Source organism: Marmota marmota, unplaced genomic scaffold (assembly GCF_001458135.2).
Source record: "Marmota marmota marmota unplaced genomic scaffold, marMar, whole genome shotgun sequence".
NCBI lineage: Eukaryota > Metazoa > Chordata > Mammalia > Rodentia > Sciuridae > Marmota > Marmota marmota.
Window position 1 is genome coordinate 19,899,424 of NW_026000153.1, and position 21,808 is coordinate 19,921,231.

Genomic DNA, 21,808 nt, shown 5'->3' on the forward strand with positions numbered 1-21,808 from the left:
CAAGTAAATTGAAAGTGATTTTAAAACTTTCCCTGAAAAAAATATTTCAGATGACTTCACTGGTGAATTCTACCAAACATTTGCAGAATTAATATCAATCCTTCTCAAACTCTCCTAAAATATTGAAGAGGAAAGAACACTTTATAACTCATTTGCTATAGTTTGGATTTGGTTTGGGTATGTCCCCTAAGGGTTCATGTGTTGGAGGCTTGGTCTCCCGTGTGGTGATATGAAATGAAGTGGGACCTTTAAGAGATGGGACCTAGTGGGAGGTCCTTAGGTCATTGGGGGAACTATCATCTGAAGGATTCAGGTAATTTTCATGGGAATTCTGAGTTCTCACAAGAGAAAAGTGTTATAAAAGCCTGAGTCTGACACCTGAATCTGTTTCTGGCTTCCTGCTTTACCACGATTTCTCCCTCTTGCTTGTGTTCTCACCATTCTAATTCAACATATCATCCATACCAGAGCTGGCATTTTGCTGTTTGGACTTAGAGCTTCCAAAACCTTTTTTTAAATCAAGTTACTCAGCCTCAAGTATTTTATTATAGTAATGAAAACTAATACATAATTTTGTGAGGCCATTCTCGTAAAATCCTGATCATACTATATCCTTATACCAAAACCAAAGTCACTACAAGAAAACTACAGGCCACTATCTTTTATTAATATTGAATAAATGCTCAACAAAATACTAGCAAACCAAATCCAAAAGCACGTTAAAAGGATTACACACCATGACAAGTGGAATTCATTCCTGGGATATAAAAATAGTTCAACATAGGAAATCAATTTATGTAATATACTACATTAATAGGAAAAAATATATGATCATCTCAATTGATGCAGAAGAGAAATTTGACAAAATCCAACATATTTTCATAATAAAAAATACTCAGAAAACCAGGACTACAAGGAACTTCCTCAAAATGATAGAGGGCATATATGAGGGGAAAAAAACTAAAGCTAATATCAATCATACTTACTGGTGAGAGACTGAAAGTCCTCTTCCTAAGATTACCAATAAGACAAGGATGCCCACTTCATCATTTCTATTCAAAATAGTATTAGAATATCTAGTCAGAGAAATTTGGCAAGAAAAAGAAATTAAAGGCACCCAAATTAGAAGAGAAAAGAGGCGGAGACAGGAGGATTGCAAGTTCAAGGCCAGCCTCAGCAATTTAGTGAGGCCCTACATAACTTAATGAGACCCTGTCTCAAAATAAAATAAAATAAAATAATCTCTAGATGCAGATAACATGATCTTAGTTATAAAAACCACTGAAACATCCTATGATTAATGAATGATTTTCACTAAGTTGCAGGATTCAAAAAAATACACAAAAAACAGTTGCATTTCTATATACCAACAATGATCACCAGTCCAAACAGCAAAGAAAACAATTGCATTTACTATAGCATCAAAAAGAACCAAATAATTAGGAATAAATTTAAACAAATATGAAAGACCTGTACACTGAAAACTACAAAAACACCAAAAAAAATTAAAGGAGACACAAATAAATGGAAATTCCATGTCATGGATTAGAAGACTTTAATATTGCTAATATTGACAATACTACCCAAAGTTATCTACAGATTCAATGCAATCCCTATTATAATCCCTAAAGTGGTTTTTTTTTTTTTTTTTTTTTTTGGGAGGGCGGGGTAGGGGTTGTCAGGGATTGAACCCAGGGGTGCTTTATCACTGAGCCATAACCCTAGCCCTTTTTATTCATTTTTTTTTTTTTAAGTTGCTGAGGCTGGCCTCAAACTTGTAATCCTCCTGCCTCATTCTCCTGAGTTGCTGGAATTACAGGTGTGAAGCTACTACACCTGGAAAGCTGCTCACTATTGATCTGGAATTTGAATCTACCTCCATGTCCATACTTCCCCTGGCTACCCTGAGAAGTGACAGGGAAATCCCTAACAGTCCTGAACTAGGGTCTTCCATTCCTTTTCAGACTGGAGTCCAACAGATTGAGAAGCTTCCCACATCACACACCACACAGTTGAATGATGGTGTTGAGCTAAATATTTAATCTAAGGGCTGGGGTTGTGGCTCAGCAGTAGAGCGGGCACCTAGCACATGTGGGGCCCTGGGTTCGATCCTCAGCACCACATAAAAATAAATAAAAATAAAAAAGTTATTGTGTCCAACTACAACTAAAAAATAAATATAAAAAATATTTAATCTAAGCCTCAGTTATAGGGCCCAACCTATAAAATGGGTGTGTGTGATGGATCTCAAATTGTGGTCTAAGGACCAGCAGAAAATACAGAATCCCACCCTAGACCTCCAGAACAAGCACCTGCATTTTAAGAAGATTCTTATGTAATTTAGTGTACATGGGAATTTTGGGGGATGGTGCATCAAGACTCACTCAAGAGTAGAATCAGGAGGTATCAGAACAGAGTTGGGCTGCTTCAGTGATGCATGTATGTGCCACAACAGCCTTCAGTGGGCACTCCAAGGGGCATTTTTACACCCCCACACAAGGGTATGTGCATGGTGTGCTGCCATACTGTGGAAGCAGCTCTTGAGGTTCTCACTTGAAGACCTCTCAATGTGCCTGGACATCCTTGCCCTTGATGCTTTCTATGCCAACTCTACTGATTCTTGGCAGGTTTGTGGGCAGATAGGTGGGTGAACAGACAGGCTAGATCTGTCAAGTTCTGAAGGTGCTTTGAGAGGAATAAACAGTGTATATCTGCCCAGAATGGTGCCTGGCACACAGCAGGTCTACTGATGAGGGCACCTCACCCTCTGAAATGAATGACCACTTCTTCTCATAGGCTTGTGAAAAATGACTGTCCTAAGTGGATATAAAGCCACTCAGTCCATTTCAAAAGCTGTGTACCTCATGGTAATTAACTTTTGTGGGGGAAAAGAGGATGACATTTAGCCAGCGAACCTCTCTGATGAAATAACTTTTTATCAAAATTGCCTCCTGAGGACACTGACCTTGAAGGCCAAGTTCCACAATGAGTTCCCCAAAAGCTGAGTCATTTATCCTCAGCAGATGGGGAAAAGAATTAACTGAGATAGAAACGCATCAGAACCTTCTATGCTCTGGGTCCAGAGGTTTCCAGGCACACCCTGCCCTCCTTCTATTATCATCAGTCACCTTGGTTATTAGATCAAGGTGTTCCCCCTTACTGGAGACTGAACCCAGGGTCTCGCATATGCTAGGCAAGTACCCTACCACTGACTTACAGCCCCAACCCTTTTAAATTTTGAAACAGGGTCTCACAAAATTGCCCAGGATGGCCTCAAACTTGTAATTCTTCTGCCTTAGCTTCCCAAGCAGCTGAGTTACAGATATGCACCACCTTGCTTAGTTCCTTTCACTTTGTGTGGCAGGGTGTGTGGGGGTGTTACTGGTAATTCACTCTACCACTGAGCTATAGCTCCAGATCTTTATTACTTTTTGAAGACAGGGCCTCATAGAACTGCACAGTATGGCATTGAATTTGCAATCCTCTTGCTTCAGCCTCCTGAGCTGCTGGGTTACAGGCATGTACCACCATGCGTGGTACTTTTTTAACATGTAATTGTGTATTTCCCAAAGTAAATCAAGTCACATACTTTTGTGACAACTACTCTGGTCTTTTTATCTTCAAATGGGCTAGACTTCCTCCCTGCAGGGAATTCACGTGTGGTTCTCTTTGCCAGAATTGCTGCCTACCCTCTTTATATATGTGCACTGCCTAATACATTACCTTCACTCCTGTTCCCAGCTGAGTACCTGCTCCCAACAGGCTCAAGTGCTGACAAGACAGATGGCTTAAGCCCCAGTGTGTGGAGCCAACTGGAACTCAGTGCAACTTGATTCCTGGTCTCCATAAAACTCCTATGTTCACAGACCATGTCTTCTTTACCCAATTCTATACCCTTGCACGTGGCCCAGACATACAGGGGCTCATTCAGGCTTAAGCGTATGAAACTGTGCTAGCCCAGAGTAAAGATGAGACTGAACTCCCACCCTTTCTGCCTAAAGCCTGAGGCTTCAAGTATGTGCTGCCCTCTTCTTCCTTTCTAGGCCTACATGACCCAGTGCCTCCTGGCCCTAGGGTAGCCCCTGGTTCATGTGTCCATCTTGTATATACCCTCATCCCAGGCCTGTCCTGTCCTACTTTGGATACATTTGTGTGAGGTTAAGACCAAGGCTTCATTCAGAAATCTGAGACTGGTTTTCTTTTCTCCTTTTCATTTTTTTCCCCCATTGGTAGACTATAATTATACTTAATAATGGAAATCCTTTGATAAGCCCTTATTTCTTCATGACATCAGACATGACTGGGCTATGTGGGTACTGAATGAGCCCTGTACACTTTCCCTCTAGACTCAAGACACGGGAAGGGGAAGGCCCCTTCCCATTCTCTCCACTGCCACGAATTAATTCAGACTCAACAAAGCACAAGGCCTGTTGCAGATCAGAGAAGAACACAGCACAAGCACAAGCATCCCTGATAGCATCCACCCCTGAGATGGTAAAAGACAAGTAGCATCAGTTACTCCCCCAGGTTGGGCAGCCAGGCCAACTGGCCCTACACTGCCAGATAGGCCAGAGTCCAAACATTGCCCATTGACTTCACCTTCACTAGGTAACTTCCTCATCCAGATCATGGAAACAGCCACCCCAAGGGCTGCTTTGAGTTAGGAGGAAGGAATGTACACATGAACAGATAATTACCATGCCTTCACCTGAGCCCCTCAGCTATGGTCCAGACCCTGAATAAGAACACAGTAGAATGCCAGCTCCATGCTTGTCCATCTTATCTCCCCCAAAGAATCTGACTAGAGAAACCCAACCTTCTCTCCACCAGGGTGGTTCTGGAACATACACCCTTAGCAGAGTGAATGAAGTGACAAGGTCTGAGACAAAACCCATAGGAACCAGTTATGTATCATCTTAGAGCACAGAGTAGCTGCAACACCCAAATTAGCTCACTATTCCCAGCATTCCCAATAAGACAGAATAGGAAGACTAAGCCAAAGCACTAGAAGCACTCTTTGCCTATCTCCCCTTCTATGATGTGGGCTCTGCAGTTCTGACAGTCATCTATTTCCCAAAAGATGCTCATGGAATTGCTCTTATCTGCAGCTCCACTGACTGCTTTTCCTTCTAAATGTATCTGAGCTGTCAGGCTGTAAGAATGCTGTGGTGTTGCCCTGGCGGCTCTTACTCACTCCCACCAACAGCCTGTCCCTATGCCATACACCCTGACTTCCTAGAAATCCTCAGGATTTAACAGAAGGGCAGAGATTGTGAAGACCCCAAAGCTCAGATCCTGCAAACCCTGTACCACTACACCCTAACCATAACCAAAGCCCAGTCTCAGATTCAACACTTCCCTACTTCTCCCAGTTCCCACTCCTTGTCACCTGCCCCCAGCCTACCCTTGTGATGCTTCAGGTAACTATGAGGTTAACACTATAAAAAGCAGAGCAATCCAGCCCTGAAGCCAGCAGATAATAGAAATTAAGAGGCCCAACCTTCAGGCTGGGAATGCAGCTGGGTACTCAGGTTAAGACACAGGAAGAGATGCAATAGGTATGCATGTTGTACTACCACTTGTGTATCTGAAATACAGACAACAACTGACACATGAGTTATCATCTGGGAAGGGAAAGGGAGATAGCTGCCCTGAATCCTCTGAGGGGTGGGCAACATTCTCCTCTATCTAAATGAGCGTGCATTGGGTAAGGGGCAATCCAAGGCTTGTGGTAAGGAAACTCTGTCTCCTAGGTTGCAGGTACATCTATCAGCCTGAACCACATGGTAAGGTTGCAGCAGCAGGGCAGAGGCTCTAGGCCGGCCTAGCCCCATGCTGAACCAACTGGACCAGGACAGGCTTTTCTTAGCAGTTGGCTTTGCACAACTGACATCTGCTGGTCATATGAGGCACTGCATGCAGCAGCAGCTAGGCACCACCACCTTCTGAAGTTTCCCATCTTCCAAGGTTTTGGGAAATAGTCCCTTCCCACATACCCAGAGGCACAACCCGAGGCAGCTGGAACTGTTATTCTATTAAGGGGCAAATGGCAGCTTGGCAGATCTGGAGGGTCCAGAGCCTCCCCAGAGTTCAGTCTATCCAGTTAGCAAGCACAGGAGTGTGCGCACATGAAGTGTGGGAAACCCACTCCATCCAGGCAAGGAAGCCCAATCCACTTCGAACTCAGGCCCAGGCAATCTCAGGAGGGCATGGCTGTTGGTCTGGATTTCCTTCCTCTGTGCTTGAAGTTGTGCAGTGGGTTCTGGGTCTTCACTTTCTACATGGGCAAAGTAGCAAGTTAGTTGGAGGAATCAGACCAATCATCCAAACACAGACACAAAATGGACAGTGCTGGTACTTGGTAAGAACCCTGTCAGCCATAAGCCAATGATAATGCAAGCTGCTATGGATACTGTGAGGAAAAAGGACAACTGAGGATAGAGAGCAGGGCCTGTGACAGTCAGGGAGGTAACCCCAGCTCACACTCCAGTTTTTGGGAGCACTCTCCTCATCCTGAGGGCAAGGCATCTGTATGTCCTGGTGACAACAAAGGGGCAAGGTGGAGCAAGGGTCCTGTTGCTGACCCGCAGCCCTCAGGGCACATACCTTAGCCTTCCTACAGGAGGACAGCTTCTTCCGCTTCTTGTGAGGGCGTACTAGGTCACGAAGAGCAGGAGGGACTGGAAAAGAAGCAGGTCTTCAGCAGAATCCTCACCCAACCCACAAACACCAGCCTCCACAGCCACCCCCACCCCATGAAATATGGTTCCATTACTCTGAGAGGCTCTTGGTCCTCCCTCCAGCTTTCCCAGTATTATCCTACCCCCTTTCTCAGCATTGCCTCCCCCGCAAACTCTGTAGCATATTCTTTAATTCCGATCCAAGTAAGAGTCTACAACTATTCATTATCGCATATGCACTGGGTCAGAGAACGTTAGCACCTTAGACTTTCACTGTCTAAATCACTCTTAAATAGTATTTAAATTTATTGCAATGAACATGTAACAAGAAAGAAAAATAGGGGCTAGGGTATAACTCAATGGTAGAATATGTGCTTAGTATGTGGGAAGGAGGAGGAAGGAAAATAATGTCAAGAAAAACTGAGCCAAAATTAAAAAGGCTGGACAATTTCTTCACATATGTCCCTTACTACAAATTCACCAGCCCCTACTGCTTCCGTCCCCATACCTGACCTTGACCCTGCCCTCATACCCACTACCCTGGCCTCCTCCCCCGAGACAGGCCACAACTGATTCCTTCCACTTTCCCCTGGCTTCTGGACTCCTGGCCACATCCTCTTGGTGAGTGACTTTGCTCCTACCAGGCCCCTTAGGTCAAAGCTCTGGCCTCCCCTCCTGGCATTTCAGACCACAGCTGGAGTCTCCTCCAGCTCACTATCCCTTGGAAGCCTGGCTTCTATCCCTCCCTCTAGCATCTCCATGCTCCCATCTCTCCTAGGCCCTTCCTTTCCCACCATTCAGGCCTTTCCACTTCCAAGGCAGGAATATCACATCACACCTGCCAGTTTGCTTCAGTTCAGGCAGACCAGAGCCCATGCATGGGGAGGGCCTATATTCGTTGCCCATGGCACATCCTTGCCACTCTTCTTAAACCCAATTTAAGCATATAATATACTCTCATTATCAAAAATACACACATGGACAATAGAAGCTTATGTGAGATGAGAAGGGTCAGCCAGGATGAATGGCTGCTCCCCATTCCTGTTTCTGCCCTGCAGTGTCTATCTCCCTGTCATCTGCTCTTACCTAGACACTCCACAGGTGTCCAAGCCATTACTTCAGTGCCTGACAATCCAGAGTCTGCTCCAGCATAGGAAGATTTGCCTCCCACCCAGGATGTTCCCCGAAACCTGCTCACTCTCTTCAGCACACAAAGCCATTCAACCAACTACTAGCTCATTCTGTCATTCCACCCTGCTCTGCAAGACTGCCTGGCTCAAATCTTAGATCTGCCATCATCTCTGCACTACCTGTTTTCTTATCTCCACAAAGGAGACAGTACACCCTATGGGGTGAAGTGGGCAAGTCTACATGTGTGAACACATACTGTGTACTTGTTTGTGTGGATACACGATGTGCTACCTGGGTCTCTACGTCCTGTTACTTGCCTGTCCCACAAGCTTCCTCAGCACCGAGCATAGGAGCTGTCACACAATGGCAGAAGAACCCCTGCCATGTCCCCCAGCCCACCGCCTCCCGATCCCTCAGTGACACTCACCCAAGTAGTCAGGTACATGGCCCAGGTGAGGTTTCACGACTGCAGGGTGCAAGGGCAGGTCATGTCGCAGCAGCTGGAGATCCCTGGGATTGTCTTCAAAGTATGTCTGACAGTGGGCAGAGAGTTTGGCGGAGTTAGTATCTTTTTTTTGTGACTTTGCAGACTTTGTGACTTTCTTTCACTTAGCATTGAGGTTCTGAGGTTTGTTTTTTAATTTATTTTTGCGGGGGTGGGGAGTTTTGAGAATCAGACCCAGAGCACTGTACACATTAGGAAAGCACTCTACTACCAGCCAATTTTTTTTGTTTGTTTGTTGGAGTCTGTGTCTTGCTATATTGTCCACGCTGCTCCTGAACTCCTGGGATCAAGCAATCTTCCTACCTCAGACTCCTGAGTAGCTGGGAGCACAAGCATGCCACCATACCTGGCCAAATGGAGTTTTTTTTAAACCTTTGTTATCTATCTATCTATTTATTTTTATGTGTTGCTGAGGATGGAACCCAGGGACTCAAATGCGCTAGGCGAGTGCTCTACTGCTGAGCCATAACCCCCCAAATGGATTTTTTTTATAGTTGATAATTTTAATGTAATATTTTATAACTTTAAATTTTTTAAATTTTTTATTGATTTTCTTTTTATACGTGACAGCAGAATGCATTACAATTCATATTACACATATAGAGCACATTTTTTCATATCTCTGGTGGTATATAAAGTATATTCACACCAATTCGTATCTTCATACATGTACTTTGGATAATAATGTTCATCACATTCCACCATCATTTCTAACCCCCTGCCCCCTCCCTTCCCCTCCCACCCCTCTGCCCTATCTAGAGTTCGTCTATTTCTCCCATGCTTCCCTTCCCTACCCTACTATAAATCAGACTCCTTATATCAGAGAAAACATTCAGCATTTTTTTGGGATTGGCTAACTTCATTATCTTCTCCAATGCCATCAATTTACCTGAAAATGCCATGATTTTATTCTTTTACTGCTGAGTAATATTCCATGTGTATATATGCCACATTTTTTTAATCCATTCATCTACTGAAGGGCATCTAGGTTGGTTCCAATCAAACTACTCTAAGATTTCATCCTACTCCTGTCAGAATGGCAGCTATTATGAAGACAACACTAAGTGTTGGAGAGGATATGGGGGAAAAGGTACACTCATACATTGCTGGTGGGACTGCAAATTGGGGCAGCCAATATGGAAAACAGTATGGAGATTCCTTGGAAAACTGGGAATGGAACCACCATTTGACCAGCTATCCCTCTCCTTGGTCTATACCCAAAGAACTTAAAAACAACATACTACAGGGACACAGCCACATCAATGTTTATAACAAATAGAGCTTTTTAAAGGACAATATACCCATGTGTTTTAAAATTTATAAGGCATAAGAGATGACACAGTGAAAAAAGTTTCCCTACCATTTTTGTTTGCATCACCCTCCCTGCCCAGAGGCAGCTACTATTGCTAGTTCCATGAATTCACCTGAGTCCTAGCACGTGGACAAAGAGTCCATTACATGTTCACTCTTACTCCTCTCTGACCACACAGCAGCACCCTGTGCTGCTTTCTTTCAGTTAGCATCATTTTACAGAGTATTCCTAGGTATACACAAATAGCCTCCTCATTGTTTCTTATGTCTGTGTGAGCTTCAGCTGAGGCTGCACTTTCATTAATTTGGTAAGCCCCCTGGAGTCAACTCTGGGGCTCCTTCCATCTTCTGACTCCCTAAAAATAATGTGATGAATGGGAATATACACATTCACTAATATGCCCAGAGGAACAGAACTTGAAATCCTAATAAACACTGAGTGCCCACATGAGGTTGTGCCATTTGTCTTCCCAACAAAATGGTTGGCTCCTTTCAAAATCTCTTGGCCAGTTTTCCTCTCCCTACCAAATGCCAACACACAGCCCGGTTCTCTGATTCTCACCACTCAGAGCTCAGCATCCAAAGCACTCTCCTAAGTTTGCCCACCCTATCCTTACCTTAAGTTTCTCTGAATGCAGAAGTTCCTCCTTAATCTCCTTTAGTCTTGCCTCCCGAATGGACTGCTTAGTGACTGAGCGCATGGCATCCTGTAGGCAGACATTGGTGATCAGATGGTGAGATTTCCCAAGTCCTTCTCACACCTGGATACGCATCCATAGGTGTCATCCCTGTTATCACAATCATAGCCCGCCCCAGCCACTCCCCATCCTCTCCCCAGTGTCCAGCTCACCCTGCATCGATAGCGGAAACCCTCGATCTCCTCCATTCGGAACTGGTAGGGAAGCAGGACCGGGGCCTCGCCCTCTGGGGAAGAGACAGCAAAGGGACTCAGGACAGAATCCATTTAAGGTCTTCACTGGAAGTTTCCTACTCCTTCTCCCTGAGGTGAGGCTGATCCCTGAGAGGCCAAACACACAATTTCATTGTTTCATGGGCAGCCTAGTGATGGTATGGACAGGAGTGTATATTCCTAAGTCCTGTGTGCCATCACATCCCTCAGTTCCAGGACCCACTGCCCACTCTCCCTTCCTCTTCCAAAGTTGCTCTGGGCACAAGGCCCCCACAACGATGGTCATGGACTGCAGTCCAGGCACAGTTAGTACCTTGGAATGAGCTGTCAGAGCAGTACATCAAATCACTCACCAGTCATGAGGCAGACAGTAAATGTGATTTTGTTTTTAATTTGTTAGTAAACCTGACTTTGAATGGACATATTTACTCATTTGTAAAGGGAGATAGCATCTGTCACACAGCATAGGATGAGGATGAACAGTGGAGGCTGCCTATTGTCACTATTATGAGTTTGTTGTGGGAGAAGCCTGGTCCTCACCCAGGCCCATACCAATAGGAGTCAGGACTCTTACCTCCACAGAGAAGTTCCTCTATCTTGCCCAAGTGTGACTGCTCTGTGGGTAGCACAAATGTCAAAACTATGCCTGGGTTGTTGGCTCGCGCTGTCCTGCAAGGGGAGATGACCTAGCTGAAATGTATCTCTGACATTTAAGCTCTATCCAGCCCACCCCAAGTCCTTCAGCATGCCCATCACCTAGATGCTAGGCCCACCACATTCCTCCCTACCTGCCAGCTCGATGGATGTAGGCCTCCGGGGTGGAGGGGAGATCAAAGTTGAGCACAGCAGACACATGGTGGAAGTCTATGCCCCGGGCCACACCTGACTCTGGATCAGAGGCCCTGTGAAAATAACCCAATGTCAGCCAGACCCATCTCTGGGAGGGCATTCTCAAGCTTAAGCCAAAAAAACCCCCTCTAAGCAAAACCTAAAGACCATAAGACCCTGGTATATGCAAGACTATTCTACATCAGAACTATTTCAGGAGTTGTGGCCTTGTGGATCAGGCTAAAGCTTTGAAATGTGGTCAAACTCTTGCCCTGACCTCAGTTTTGGGGCAATGACAGAACTCTCTGCCCCACAGAGTGAATTGAGAACTACCTCTGGAACAATTCACTCTTCAGGTGGACAGACTAGGGGACTTCCGTTTTTCCCTTAAAAACATACACCCTGTAAGACGCAGCCACATGCACTTCAGGCTGGCTGTCTCCCCTGTAGGATAGCACATGCCAATTTCCCAAGCCCAGTCTGACCCTTGGTGCCCTTTATTCCTTGTTACGATTTTGATATGAAGTGTCCTTCAAGAGCTCATGAGAGAGACAATGCAAGAAGGTGTAGAGGTGAAATGATTGGATATGAGTCAACATAATTTATACATTAATTCCCTGATAGGACTGACTGGATGGTAACTATAGGCAAAATAGGGTGTGGCTAGAAAAGATGGGTCATTAGGGTTATGCCTTTGGGTATGCATTTTGTCCCTGAAGAGAGAAGCTTTCTCTCTCTGCTTCCTGGGTGCCATGTTCCCAGCTGCTTTCACCTACCACACTCTTCTGTCATGTGGTTCTGCTCCAAAGAATGGAGCTGGCTCTCTATGGACTGAGACCTCTAAAACCATGAGCCCCAAATAAACTTTTCTTCCCTAAATTTTTCTGATTAGGTCTTTTGGTCACAGTGGAAAAAAAAAAAGCTGGCTAAAACACTCCCCTTCTCCATACTCAAGTAGCTAAGCAAGGGCCAGTGGAGCTCTCTGCGATATGCTACCAAACATCTGGAATGTCTGGCATCCTGCTCTGTGTACTCTTAGCTTCAGTCTTCCAAAAAGCTGAAAAACAGGCACCTCTGAAGAAGAGGTCAGAAAAGAAATGCAAACTCACTTGTTTCCTTTGGACCCTCGTCCCTGCCGCTTGCCCTTGGCTGGGGCCCCCAGGACTTCAGCATCTGTTGCTATGACACAGTCATAGAAGCCTTGGTTGAACTGTGAGATGATGTGGCACCTGTAGACCAAGAGATGGGATCAGCCCAGCAGGGTGTGTGAGAGGCCCACTCCCATCCCTGGCCATCATCATAACGACTGCCCTTTCCTATTTTGTCCTCCTCTCAATCTCTTTCTCCTTAATCTTTGTACCTCAATTTCCTCAGATGAAAATGGAGTAACAGTAAGTATTCCAGAGTTGTCAGAAATAACTACCAGTCAAGCTCAGGCCTAGCCCCACTATTATACTCAAGAAACATAAACATCAGTTGGTTTCCTTTTCCATCCCTATCTTCAACTTATTTCCACCAAGACATGGGCCATGACAAACCTGGAGCGCAGGGGAAGTTCTCCATTGAGTACGCAGGTGGGGATGCTGAACTGCTCTAGGAACAGACGGAGCCGGTAACTCCGCTCTAGAGTATTGACAAAGAGCAGGGACTTGCCCCGAATCAATGATAGCTTGAGCAGAGCATACAGCAGCAAGAATTTGTCTTCTTCAGTCTCACAGACTACCTGAAACTGCTGTAACTGGTCTGATCCTGGAAGCTGAGACTCTTGTAACTTGAGGGTAACCTGAGGAGAGAAAAGGCCTGTAGTAAGGACGAAAAACAGATATTCTATGGCTACTAACTCACCAACAAAAGCATCATTTTAGTGCAGGGCATGGATATGTTTAAGGATTTCTGGCATGCTAAAATTCCTGTAGTTTTGCAATCTAAAAACTCAAGTGCCCTAACTTTGGGATATACAGAAAGGGGGGAAAAAATAAACAATCCACAAAGCACATGATGCATAGGACAAAGAGAAATACATTGATAAATTACAATAGCGAGTATGGAAAGCCTACAGCAACAGGTCTTCTGAAGGGTAAAATTCAGATCTTCTGAAAGGTAAAATATAACATTGAAAGCTTTGGCCTTAGAATTTTGGCTTTGCCACTCAAAGCAGATAGTGGGGGCAGGGTATAAGGAAGGAACCTTCCTTAGGCTTTTAGACAAAGTATAGTTTGAACTGGGACACCCAGAAATATATTGTGATTTTTATTTTAAAATATTTTAAATGTCAATGGACCTTTATTTATTTATATGCAATGCTGAGAATTGAACCCAGTGCCTCACACATGCTAGGCAAGCACTCTACCACTGAGCCACAACCCCAGCACAATGTTAGTAAATTTTAGATGACTGTCTTTCAGTGCCTCAGACCAGGAATGACATATCCAATGACAATGGTCCCACCCAAAACACCAAAGGACCTCAGAAGGAGCATCAAATCCTCCAAGTGTTCCCATGTCTACAGCTCCAGATATTCCCACAGCATCCCTTACCGGATTATGTAGTACCAGTTCCTTTAATGCTTGTATATCCTCATTAAATGTAGCTGACATGAGAAAAGCCTGGTAAATCCGGGGCAAGTGACTAAAAGAAAAAAACCTAGTCAGGCTCCTACTCCAAGGATCTCTAAATGTGGTCTCAAAGACATTTCCACTAGGAAACTACACCACTACCACCACCATCACCATTTCTTCCTCACCAGAGTAGACTCTTCAGTTCTTCCTCAAAGCCAAAGGAAAAAATAAGATCAGCCTCATCCACCACCAGCAGCTCCAGGGAGTCACGCAGTTTCAAGTTGTCTTGTTGCAAGTGGCTTAATATACGGGATGGGGTCCCCACCACTACATCTGGCTTCTCCATCAGTACAGCTCTACAGGTGGTAAGAAATGGGTATCAAGAAGAACTTGGCAGCTGGAACTTCACCCTGGACCTGTGCTTTCTCCTACTACACACAAACCCATCCTACATCTTTGTGTAGCTTCATTCCCTTTCACTCACCGCTGAGAAGCTGAGTCTTCAGCAGCTGAGACGTTGGCCACCCGCACATCCCGAGAACAGTAGGCAGACAGCTGCTGAATCATGGACTGAGCTTGCCGTGCTAGCTCCTTGGTAGGAACAAGGACAACTCCCCTTACAGCCTGTTCCACCACAGGACCTGTCTGTAAGACCATAAATTACAGGTTAAAGCCAGCAGTGAATATCAATGGATCCAACCAATGCTTTTCTTTATCTTTTCCAGCAATCTGGTCCAACCACAATCCTGCCCATACAACAACCTGTGTTCTGATCATCCCCTCATTCTGCCCACCTCAGAAAATAAAATGGAGGGCTTTCCCTGGGTGCTGACAGAAGAAAATAACTTCCTTAGTGTGTAATGAAGTTACTGTGTGTTATGAAGTTATGAACGCTAGGTATGAACCTGTACTCTCACAATAACTCTGCAAGTAGAAGATGTGCCTGGCCCCTTTTCATTGAGGAAGGAAAGAAAGTGACTGTAATGTTATTTCAAGATTACACCAAGCTGATGGTAGAGGAGCACGTCCTGGATTAGGATCCAGGTAACCTAAAGCCCAACCCAGAACGTTTGCCACAATGGGACCCGACTGATTCTATGATCCAAGAGAAAACCTCGTACAAACTGGGACCTCCCTTCCCAGCCTCCCGTCCGGCCTCTGACTACCCACCGCCTTCCTGTGGAGCAGCAGCTGTAGCATCGGAATAGCATAAGCAGCTGTCTTCCCGGAACCAGTGCGGGCCCGGGCCAGGAGGTCTTTCCCCTCTAGGGCTAGCGGGATAGCCTTTTCTTGAATCAACGTAGGTCGCGACCATCCCAGATCGGCGACAGCCTGAGAGACAGACGAAGAGTGCGGTTCAAGCGGTGCGGAGGGCAGTGGCGTGCCCTGAGAGCCCTTAAGCCGGATTCTCGGGTCCCCAGCCCTCCCTGGTACCTGCAAGAGCCGGGGATCCAGGCCCATGTGTTCAAAGCCCAAGGACTCTGGGTCCGCCATGGCGTGGTTCGGGACTGACAACGAGCACGCGCAGCAGGAAGAAAGCAAGGACACGGGCGGGGCGACTCAAAGCAACAACCAATCAAGCTCAGAGAAACCGCCACTTTCCGGAAGTCCCGTCTCTCAGGTTTCCGGTGTTCGGGGGAGGTCAGAAGTAGGGCTGCTGGTTGCTCGCGACGCAAACGCTCACCCGGATTTTTTTCTGCACTTTCTAGCTCCCGCGACTTTCAGGAATAGCGTTAGCGGGACTTTCTCCGGTTGGGTGCTGTTAGAATCCAGCCTTAGTGTGGCGCAGCAGTCTTCGCGGAGCCACTGAGGCCATTTGACGCGCTGTGGGCAGATCACTGCAGTAGCGCTCAGGGGAAGGGCGGTGGTCTGGAGATCCCAGACCTGGCTGTCGTCAGGCTCTTGATAGATTACAGTTCTATGGATCACTAGTTTACCACTAGTTTCACAGGGTTAAAATCAAGGTATCGGACTTTTGACCTTCAGAGATATCAAGATAACGTTTGTTGTTTAAAGCCACTCCATTTGTGATAATTTGTTACAGCAGCAGTAGGAAACAAATACAAGAAGCCTTACCACAAGCTTTAAAAGTGGGAGAGGCCTGGCGGGGTGGCTCACGCCTGTAATCCCAGCGGCTCGGGAGGCCGAGGCAGAAGGATCTCGAGTTGAAGCCAGCCTCAGCAATTTAGCCAAGCGCTAAGCAACTCAGTGACCCTCTGTAAAATACAAAATGGGGCTGTGGCTGTGGTTGAGTGATCGAGTGCCCCCCGAGTTCAGTCCCCGGTAACGACAAAAAATGGTGTAAGAGAAGCCGGGCCTGGTAGTGCATGCGTGTAATTCCAGTAGCTGAGGAGGCCGAGCCACGAGTTCAGAGCCAGCCTCAACAATTTAGCAAGGCTCTAGGCAATTTAGTGAGACCCTGTCTCTATTTTTAAAAGGGATGGGAGGCAGGGGTTGTAGCTCAGTGGTAGAGCGCTTGCCTAGCACATGAGGCAGTGGGTTTGATCCTCAGCACCACGTAAAAATAAATAAAGGTATTGTGTCCATCTACAATTTAAAAAGTTCCTTATTTTTTTAGTTATAGGTGGACCCAATATCTTTATTTTTATGTGGTGCTGAGGATTGAACCCAGTGCCTCATGCATGCCAGGCAAATGCTCTACCTCTGAGCCACAACCCCAGACCCTTAATCAATTTTTCAAAAAAGGGTGAGGGGCTGGGATTGTGGCTCAGAGGTAGAGCGCTCACCTAGCAGTGCGGGACCCGGGTTCCATCCTCAGCACCCATAAAAATAAAGGCATTGTGTTGTGTCTATCTACACCTAAAAAAAAAAAAAGTGGGGGAGTGAAGTGCCCCTGGCTTCACTCCCCGGTACCAAAAATAAATAAAAATAGAAGAGGTAAGCTGCAGATAAGATTCTAGGACTCAACCCACTAGTGTTGGCTTTGTAGATGGAAATGGGGTGACAAGACAAACTGTCCAAGTGGACAGGGATGGATTATTTACAAGTCATCAGACCTTTGTGTTCATATTAGGTTCACCCAAATGGCCCAGGATAATCTTACTATTTTAAAATCATCTGATTGACAACCTTAATTGATAGGTTAACTGTCACAGATTTCTAGAACTAGGACATAGACACATTTGGGGGGCCATTATTCTGCCTACCATTACACCCAAATACAAACCTGATAAATCAAATTGGATCTTAGCGTTTCCCAGGAGTTTACCTTGAGCTTCCAGGGTTATTCTGTGCATCCAGCTCCCCTGATCCAACATTTGAATACCAGAGACAACAGGTTGTTGAGAATAGTTTATGTATCACAAGTACCGAGGCTGAGACCAAATGATGAAGATAGGTACTGCTTAACATAAGGGGAACCAGGCTAGGATAACAGTGAATGTTAAGAATGTGTGCTCCCCAACCCACACTTTCTTTTTCCTGGTAAAATAGGAGAGAAGGGTCAGGTGCGGTGGCACATGCCTGTAATCCCAGTGGCTCAGGAGACTGAGGCAGGAGGATTGCAAGTTCCCTTGTGTTAATTCTAACATGGAAACTGAAAAGCTATTTTAAAAATCTGAAGAATTTTCACTGGACTATATTATGTGGCACCCAGAATTAGATTATGTCAATTTTTTTTTTTCATTTCTTTGCCACCTCTTTGCAAACTAGAATTCTTAAAATGAAAACCCAATAGAGGGGCTGGAATTGTGGCTTAGAGGTAGAGAGCTTGCTTGGCATGTGTCAGGCTCTGAGTTCGATCCTCAGCACTACATATAAATAAATAAAATAAAAAGATCCATTGACAACTGAAAAAAAAAAATTAAAAAATTTTTATAAATTACATATTTTTTTAAAGAATAAAACTAAATAACTATTGAATAGTGTGGGACACAAAGAGAAATAACAAGGGAAGAATTTAGTTCTGTAGGTCAAATAAAGTAATTTAATAAATAATATTCCAAATATATTTATAATAAAATTATGAAATAAAATGTCAGGAATGGGCAACTAATAATAAAGTTTTTATACAGAAGAAGGGCATCATTAGCTGTTCAAATTTATGATTCAGGGGCTAAGAAACCAAGTACATAAGTTTCCTCACATGTCCTTGCTGAAATGTTCTCCACTTGNAACATGTCCTATTCTTTTGCATTTTTTTTCCCCCTCAAAATCCAGGTGGTTAAGGGATTGGTTGGAGAAAGTACCAAAGAACTAAAGTACAAAGGGTCATACAGAGAGGACACTACACCAGCTTCTTGGCCTCAAAGAAGCTCTTGAGATGACGCATCTGCCAAATGCCAGTAAGGATAAGGATGACTGTCTGAGCGATGGACCACCACAGGACCCTCTGGTTGGTACTCTCACTGGTCAGACGGAAGCGTTCTTCACGATACTGCATGGGGTAACAGGCACAAGGTTAAATGAGCAGGAGAAATTATCCTGAAAATTGTGAGGTCCCTCCGTGTGAGTGACTGCTTAATTCCAGGACCAAATACCTTCTGGAATATCACCTGTGATTCCTTTAGGGGTGCCACAGTCTCCCCAAACATAAAAACTGTCTCAAGGAAGGAACAGTGCTGTCGCCTCCACAAGCATCTCTGCTGGGACTGAAATCATGCTCCTTTTACAAGGTCCTAAGCTACTCAGCAAGATCTTGACCTTAAATAAAATATATTTTTAAAAAAGGAGCTGGGGAAGCCGGGCTCAGTGGCACAAGCCTGTAATCCCAGCATCTCAGGAAGCTGAGACAGGAGGATAACAAGTTCAAAACCAGCCTCAGCAAGGGCAATGTGCTAAGCAACTCAGTGAGACCCTATCTCTAAATACAATACAAAATAGGACTGGGGATATGGCTCAGTGGCCAAGTGCCCCTGAGTTCAATACCTGGTACCCAGCCCCAAAAAGGGTGGGTGGGTGGGATGTGGCTTAGTGGTAAAGCATGGCTGGGTTCAATCCCTGGTATCAAAAAATTAAAAAGGCAACTAAAGCAAATGGGACCCAGGCAAGGGTGGCATATGCCATTAATCCTAGCGACTCAGAAAACTGAGGCAGGAGGATCACAAACTCAAGGCCAGCATGGGTAACTTATTGAGACCCTGTTAAACTAAAAAGGGCTGGGGATGGAACTCAGTAGTTGAGTACTTGCCGAGCACATGTGAAGCCCTGGGTTCAATCCCTAGTACCACACCCCCTCCCAAAAAAGCAAAATTGGGTCATATATGCAATTGAATATTATTAAAGCTTAAGAAGGAAAGAAATTCTGACAATGCTACAACATATCTGAACCTTAGAGATCTTATAAGACAGTCACAAAAGGAAAAATTCGCTATGATTCCCCTTATTTGAATTAGAACAATCAGAAGCATAGACAAAATAGAACAGGAACTGGGGAGGGAAATGGGTAGTTTGTTTTTTGTTTGGTTTTTTGGTGGTGCTGGGGTTTGAACCCAGAGCCTTGTGCATGCAAGGCAAACTCTAGCAACTGAGCTATATCCCCAGCCTGAGTTAGTATTTAATAGGTACAGATCTTCTGTTTTGGAAGGTGAAAATCTATTAAATACTAACTCATGAGAGTTCTGGAGATGGATTGTGGTGATGGTTGCACAACAATATGAATCTATTTTTTGGTGGTACAAGGACTGAACCCAGGGGTGTCTTAACACTGAGCTACATCCTCAGCCCTTTTTATTTTTTGAGACAGGGTCTTGCCAAGTTGCCCAGATTGTCCATGAACTTGTGAGCCTCTTGCCATGGCTTCCCAATTAGCTGGGATTATAGGCATGTGCCACCACACCTAGCCAATGTGAATCTACTCAATGCCATGGAGCTACACACTTAGAAACAATTAAAATGATGTTTTACATTATGTGTATTTTATCACAATTTAAAAAATGAAGAGGGTGTGGCTCAGTGGCAAAGTGCTTGCCTAACGTGCAGGTGAGACCCTGGGTTCAAACCCCAGCACTAACAACAACAAAAAAAGTGAAAACAACCTGGGAAGCTATCTAGACTGATACCCTCCATTCCATTCTCAGAAGAGTTGATCTCCCAAGTAGAGAAAGCAGAAACTTCCAGTAGATATAATCTCCAAGTACAAAAGGCCCTTACCCTCTGGTAATCCTGCTCCTTCTGGATCTGTTCCACTTGATCAAGCAACTGGCGAGCACGGAGCTGCAGTTCCGTCAGCTTATCCTTAGCTGCAATCTCAGGGTAGTTGTTGGCATGCTCCCCGACCTGGATGTCTAGGTGCACACGCTACAAGGGAACACAGGGTGTCTGAGTGGTGGGGCCTCAAAACCATTTGTGTTCCAGGCTATGGGACCCACTCTTGTCCATGGCTGTGGCAGGAGGGTAACATCTGTATTCCCAACTCTAACGGTGCAACAGTGTCACAAACGACTATGGGAACAGATCAGAAATCTTCTTACCAGTTTGCCACCGGCGAAGAGGGCCATTCTAGTGGAATTGGAGTGCAGACAAATCTGATGTTCACCGGGGGTGTGGGAGGTGAACGTGAAACGGCCCTCGGAGCCATACTGTCGGGACAGTACCACCTGCAACATGGATCAATGAAAGTCCAATCTCTACCGTGACTTCTCAAGGGGCAAGCTCCTTTGCCCTAGGACCTTGATTCAGGACCAAGGAGGCGCCTTACATCCCCCCCGGAACGCTGATGAACGTACGACTGACGCCGCTAAAAGCCCTGCTAGCGGTGACCTTACCTTACCGTCGGGGTCCTTCACCTCCACATGCATGCCCAGGCCAGGGGTCGAGGGAAGGAAAACCTCCTTCTGCTTGTCCCACATCTGGGTTCGATAGTTGCCTGCAGGGCATACACACAGTCATGACCTGGCCCCCAGACGTGCGGCCCGGGGCGCTGGGCAGGGGGCCTGGCGTCCTCGGGGCACCCACAGGCCAGGTCTGGGGGTATGACCTGGCCAAGCTCGGGAGGAGGGGCACTTCCGAGGGCCGGGCGAAAACAAAGGGCCTCTCCACCCTCAGCCCGCCTGACCGATGACCATGGTCTCGTCGGGGATCTCCTCGATGAAGCAACGCTTCTCCGTCTCGCCGATGTGGAAGTAGAGCCCCTGGGCGCCAGCAGCACACACCACGAGCAACAGCAACGCCGGTCGCCCCATAGCCGGCAGGCCCCTACCCACGACACCTGCCATCTTGCCTGATACCCGCGCGCGTGCGCACGTTTGCGGATCACTCTGCGCTTGCGCGCGGCCCAGGCGACGCCACACAGCGAGACAGAGAGCGCCTGCGCAGCGACGTCCATCTTCTATTCCTCCGTCCCCTTTCTGTCCTCGGTACCCTTAGGGACGCTTACCGCTCTGCGCCTGCGCAATTCCATCTAACTCCGTCGGCGGGACACAATTTGTGCCTCTCAGCCCCAGCTAAAAAGCGCCTGCGCGGTGGCTCCTGCCCGCCGTCTAGATTGGACAATCTCTCCAAACTTTCTCTCTTTTTTTGGTTGGAAGAATTGAACCGAGGGGCGCTTAACCACTGAGTTACATCCTCAGCCCTTTTTGATTTTATTTAGAGACAGGGCCTCGCTAAGTTGCTGAGGCTGGCTTTGAATTTGCGATCCTCTTGCCTCAGCCTGCTGGAAGTACTGGGATTTACAAACGTGCGCCACCGCGCCAGGCTACCCGAACCTCCTCACCTCCCACACGGCAAGAAAGCGCGACTGTCTCTGCAGAGTACCCCCTCTCTGCATTGCTCTCTGTTCCTATCTGCTGTCCCACCCTGATGGAGTGGAAGAGGGTGCCTGAGTGGGGTTCTTATGGGTCCTGGGGCTCGGTGGGGACGTGGGACAGCGCCCAAACTAGCCAGGTGACTCCCATGGTTTCATTCGGGCGTGGGTTGTTCCCGATTG

At 46.0% G+C, this 21,808-nt stretch overlaps 2 protein-coding genes across 4 annotated transcripts; both read right to left on the reverse strand.

Annotated features, from left to right (window-relative positions):
- Positions 1-6,014: 6,014 nt before the first annotated feature.
- Ddx56 (DEAD-box helicase 56) lies at positions 6,015-16,365 on the reverse strand. 2 transcript variants are annotated; one of them, XM_015490271.2, is made up of 14 exons: positions 15,358-16,357; positions 15,094-15,255; positions 14,408-14,568; positions 14,109-14,279; positions 13,903-13,993; positions 12,904-13,148; positions 12,475-12,594; positions 11,326-11,439; positions 11,112-11,206; positions 10,478-10,551; positions 10,245-10,334; positions 8,239-8,344; positions 6,607-6,680; positions 6,015-6,277 (listed from the first exon to the last, which is right to left on the reverse strand). In XM_015490271.2, exons 1-14 carry the CDS (start codon positions 15,415-15,417, stop codon positions 6,200-6,202), a joined length of 1,641 nt encoding a protein of 546 aa, XP_015345757.1. In that variant the 5' UTR covers positions 15,418-16,357; the 3' UTR covers positions 6,015-6,199. The 2 variants fall into 2 exon arrangements, 1 of the variants encoding a protein (XP_015345757.1); XR_007341739.1 differs by lacking the exon at positions 6,015-6,277 and having other exon boundaries at positions 6,601-6,680; positions 10,478-10,645; positions 15,358-16,365.
- Positions 16,366-18,093: 1,728 nt separating this feature from the next.
- On the reverse strand, positions 18,094-21,142 carry Tmed4 (transmembrane p24 trafficking protein 4). Of its 2 annotated transcripts, none has more exons than XM_015490272.2 (5): positions 20,939-21,142; positions 20,649-20,749; positions 20,355-20,480; positions 20,035-20,181; positions 18,094-18,319 (listed from the first exon to the last, which is right to left on the reverse strand). In XM_015490272.2, the coding sequence occupies exons 1-5, from the start codon at positions 21,096-21,098 to the stop codon at positions 18,170-18,172; spliced, it is 684 nt and encodes a 227-aa protein (XP_015345758.1). In that variant the 5' UTR covers positions 21,099-21,142; the 3' UTR covers positions 18,094-18,169. The 2 variants fall into 2 exon arrangements, with proteins under 2 accessions (XP_015345758.1, XP_015345759.1); XM_015490273.2 differs by having other exon boundaries at positions 20,861-21,068.
- Between the last annotated feature and the right edge of the window lie 666 nt (positions 21,143-21,808).

Bases quoted from the DNA above. Each gene is read 5' to 3' on its own strand.
- Ddx56 (XM_015490271.2), bottom strand. From the start codon at position 15,417: ATGGCGGACCCAGAGTCCTTGGGCTTTGAACACATGGGCCTGGATCCC. The intron at 11,207-11,325 runs GTAGGGAGGAAT...CTCCCCTTGCAG, and splicing joins TACATCCATCGAGCTGGCAG to GACAGCGCGAGCCAACAACC. The intron at 6,278-6,606 runs GTATGTGCCCTG...TTGCCCATGTAG, and splicing joins CCTCCTGTAGGAAGGCTAAG to AAAGTGAAGACCCAGAACCC.
- Tmed4 (XM_015490272.2), bottom strand. From the start codon at position 21,098: ATGGCAGGTGTCGTGGGTAGGGGCCTGCCGGCTATGGGGCGACCGGCG. The intron at 20,750-20,938 runs GTCAGGCGGGCT...TATGCCCTGCAG, and splicing joins CGACGAGACCATGGTCATCG to GCAACTATCGAACCCAGATG. The intron at 20,182-20,354 runs GTAAGAAGATTT...GTTCCCTTGTAG, and splicing joins TCTTCGCCGGTGGCAAACTG to CGTGTGCACCTAGACATCCA.